This window comes from Rattus norvegicus, chromosome 7, assembly GCF_036323735.1.
Source record: "Rattus norvegicus strain BN/NHsdMcwi chromosome 7, GRCr8, whole genome shotgun sequence".
In the NCBI taxonomy this organism is placed as follows: Eukaryota; Metazoa; Chordata; class Mammalia; order Rodentia; family Muridae; genus Rattus; species Rattus norvegicus.
Window position 1 is genome coordinate 14557763 of NC_086025.1, and position 4485 is coordinate 14562247.

The following is a 4485-nucleotide window of genomic DNA, read 5'->3' on the forward strand; positions in this document are numbered from 1 at the left end:
TGGGGTTTTGCTATTGTGTGACAGGAAGAATTTCTTTTCTGGTCCAATCTGTTTGGAGTTCTGTAGGCTTCTTTGATGTTCATGGGCATTTCTTTCTTTAGGTTAGGGAGGTTTTCCTCCATAATTTTTGAAGACATTTACTGGCCCTTTAAGTTGGAATTTGTGTTTTATTCTGTATCTATTATCCTTAAAATGGTTTTCTCATTGTGTTCTGGATGTCCTGGATGACTTCATTTAGGAGCTTTTTGTTTTTTGGGTTTTCTTTGCGAGTTGTGTCAATGTTTTCTATGGTATCTTCAGCCCCTGAGTCTCTCTCTTCAGTATCTCATATTCTGCTGTTGATGGTTACACCTATAATTCTTGATTTCTTTCCTAGGTTTTCTACCTCCAGAGATGTCTCCTTGTGCAATTTCTTCATTGTTCCTATTTTCATGTTTAGATCCTGGATGGTTATGTTCAGTTCCTTCACCTGTTTGGTTGTGTTTTCCTATAATTCTTTAAGGGATTTTTATATTTACGTTTTAAAGTCTTCTTGTTTACCTGTGTTCTCCTGTATTTCTTTAAGAGAGTTATTTATACCTTTTAAAGTCCTCTATCATCATCATGAGATATGATTTTAAATCCAAATCTTGCTTTTCTAGTGTGTTGAACTATCTAGTACTTGCTTTGGTGGGAGAACTGTGTTCTGATGATGCCAATTCATTTTGGTTTCTGTTGCTTAGGTACTTGCATGTACCTCTTGCCATCTGGTTATCTCTGATGTTTGTTGGTCTTGATGTCTCTGACTGGATCTTGTCACTTCTGTGAACCTGTGTGCCTTTGAGCCTGTGATCTTAGTAGTGAGAGCACTCCTGGGAGACCAGCTCTCTCAGGGTAGGTTATGGGTCTGGAGAGCTGTGGGACAGCCTTAGCTCTGGATGCAGATAAAGACTGGAAGGGTTCCGTTCTACGCAGCCATTAGGCTCCTGGTCCAGGTGCTTTTGTTTGGTCTTTCTTTTGGTAGTCAGTGAAGAGATAGTGGGGTCCTTCCTCTGTGCTGTGGACTTAGGAGGGAGAGTGTTTCTGGCAGACCAGCTCTCTGAAAGCAATTTTTGTGTCCAATAGTTGTGAGACAGCCCCAGGTCTGGGAGCAGATTGAAATCCAAAGGTTCCTGTTTTGGGCTGTCTGGCAGCTCCTGCATCCTGTGTGCTCTTGTTTGCTTTCCTTGCATAGTCAATGGAGAGAAAGTGGTGTCCCTCCTGTGGGCTGTGGGCTTAGGAGGAGGAGCCCTTCTGGCAGACCATCTCTCTGTAGGCAAATTTTGGATTGAGTGCTGTGGGATACCACCCATTCTTGTGTTCTTAATTCCACCACTTGGTAGGAAAAGGCAGGAGGCTATCTGTGAGATCGAGTTCAGCTTGTTCTGTATAGCAATGCCAGGAAACATTGAGAGGACATGTACAAAACAAAAATGAAAGAAAAAAACAAAAGGCCCAACAAGAACACTAACAAAAACAAAACTTTGAATGACATTGTTTTCTCTTTTTACATGTTCTCTCTTTGAATTGTAGATCTAAATGATAACATATTTACTATGTGTACGAGGGTCAGATAGAGCATCAAACGTATAAAGAACAGGTTTATAATACTATCGTAACAATATTTAAGTAGACTTACACACCAGTAAGCATAAGTATTAAATGTATTGGAGGATTTTTGTTGGGATCACTGTCTCAAACTATTTTTCTGTAAGTTTCAAGTAAATTAACCAGCTCTGTTCATCCAGATAGTTAAATCAGTCATTCTCTCTGTCTTTTCTTTCTTCCTACTTTTCTTCATGTATCTTTCCTTTCTTCTTTCCCTCCCTCCCTTCCTCTTGCCCTCACTTCTTCCTTCCTTCCATTTTTTCTCCTTCCTTCCTTCCTCCTTCTTTTCATTCTTTCTGTCTTTCTTTGTACATAACATACACTAATAAAGCAAAAATGACAACCCTTTAAAGAATTTTTATAGGTCAGGCACAATGTGGAATACAGTAGATAGAATGAAACTAAATGCTATAAGGTTCTCAACAGTTCACTTTAACTTTAACCAACGTACACTAATAAAGCAAAAAATGACAACCATTTAAAGAATTTTTATAGGTCAGGCACAATGTGGAATACAGTAGATAGAAGAAAACTAAATACTATAAGGTTTTCAACAGTTCACTTTAACTTTAAAAAATAGATATCTGTTACATTTTTTAAAGGAAAGACTTATTGGTGACAATGACAAGGTAAGATCACATTTGACTTCTGCGTGGCTTTTATAAATGGAGTCCTACACCAACAACTCATATTGAAGTTTCTCTTAGTCTATTTGACTTTTGTAATGTGTGAATCTATGAGATTTCCAGAAGTACAAAGCCCTTCTCTCTAAGATTCCTGACCAGAATATGTGTGTGTGTGTTTATATAGTGTGACTTTGCATAGCAACTAGTTCTTAAGTTGTCACTTGAAGCATCACTGTATTATAGTATAGAATTTAAATAAGTTTTTCTTATTAAAGATAACTACAAGATCATGGCACTTCAAAGATCACTGTGTTGATCAGAACATCATACCCAGAGTCTGTAGTTAGTAGGTTTGGTGAGTTCCTAGAGCAATATATTTTTACAGAGTACCCTGGAATGCATTTTACATCTAGCTTTTAAAGGCAAAAGTACTAGAGAAATTTAAATCTTGATTGGCATTGGCATAAAGCAGCAAAGCAATCAATCAGTAGTACAGAGTCCAAAAACATACAGTTACCCGGGGCATTTTGACCACCACTGTCCAGAGATAGGTTCTTTCCTGTGAGTCTGTTCAGGAAAAATTTAGAAAAGAAAAGGTAACAAGAGGACAAAAGCAGAGAACAGACAGAGCAAACTGACTTTTTGCAAGACTAAGAATAGATTTAGAATTGTGTTATTTATCTCTCATTACTAATTTCTTGATTTCCAATGATGTATACATTTAGTATTGCTTTAAGTGAATGGTATGAGGGTAAATTTTAAAAAATCTTCCAAAAATATTTTTCTGGTTTAAAAAGATGAATTATTTTACTTAATTTTTTTTGGTTTTACTGAAGTTGATTTCTTTTTATATTATATATATATATATATATATATATATATATATATAAATTATGATTGTTTATATTATCTGTCATGTTTCTTTACTTCTTCTAGGCCAGTATCACATTATCCTGAGTGCTGCACATTCTAGGAAACTTGATGTACCTCATTTTATCAATATGAGCATTCTGAGATATTGAATAATCCTACATTTAACAAGCATGCAAAGTAACCACTGTTTTCAAAATTTGGGGGATGGTGGTTTTTTGTTGTCATTCTTGTTTTTGTTTGTAATTCAGTCTAGGTTGGCCTTGTACACTTGAGTTTAAAGGACCCTCTATTTCTTCATCCTTTTAGTAACTCCATGAATTAAAGGCGTCCTCAATCACCACAGGCTACAACCAATTACCATTATTCATTAGACCAGAGAAATAAAATGGCTATACTGTAAAAAAAAAAAAAAAAAGAAACTATTCTGATTCACAAAATGGACTTCTGGAAGCTGGCAATCAAAATTACTTTCTTATCACAAACTACAACTGGAATTCTGGGAAATTTTTTCTTTATTTTCTACTATTTAGCCCTTTACCACAGACAATGCACATTAAAGCCCACAGATTTGATTCTGATGAACCTAATGACAGCCAATGTGATCATAATTCTCTCTATAGGTGTGCCCCAAACAATGGCAATTTGGGGATTGAAGGAGTTCTTTAATCATTTAGAATGTGACCTTGTATTGTACCTTCAGGGATGTGCACGAGGTGTGTCCATTTGCACCATCTGCCTTTTGAGTGTTTTCCAAACTCTGATCATCAGTCCCAAGAAATCTTTTTGGAAGTATTATAAAGTGAAAGCTTCCAAGTACATTGGCTGTTGCGTTTCCTTCCTCTGGGTCTTGAATGTGTTAATTAATTCCATTTCATTTCTGTATACGTTTATCAAAAAGAATAACAAAAATGTGACAAGAATTCGAGATTTTGGGTACTGTATTCTTATAGGGAGTGATGACATCACTGACTCACTTTATGCAGCAATGGTGGTGTGCCCTGAAGTCTTCTTTTCTGTGCTCATTGCCTTGGCAAGTGTCTCCAAGATTGTCATTTTGTGCAGACACAAGAAGAGGATTCAACACATCCGTAGCACTCGTGGTTCCAGCCAAATGTCCCCAGAGTCTAGAGCCACTCAAAACATCCTCACAGTGGTGTCTACTTTTCTGACCTTTTGTACTCTCACCTCCATCTTAAGAGGCTGTATAGCTCTTTTTCATAGTCACAATTGGTGGCTGATGAACATCAATCACCTCACTTCTCTGTGTTTTCCCACGTTTGCACCCTTCGTTCTTCTGAGTCACAACTCTATTGTATCTAGATTCAGTTTGGTCTGGATAAGAAAAAAGAATGTCTCATAA

General features: G+C 36.8%; 1 protein-coding gene across 1 annotated transcript; it reads left to right on the forward strand.

The window, feature by feature from the left end:
• The first annotated feature begins 3561 nt into the window (after positions 1–3561).
• On the forward strand, positions 3562–4485 carry Vom1r106 (vomeronasal 1 receptor 106). The gene has a single exon (NM_001408830.1). The coding sequence runs from the start codon at positions 3562–3564 to the stop codon at positions 4483–4485; it is 924 nt and encodes a 307-aa protein (NP_001395759.1).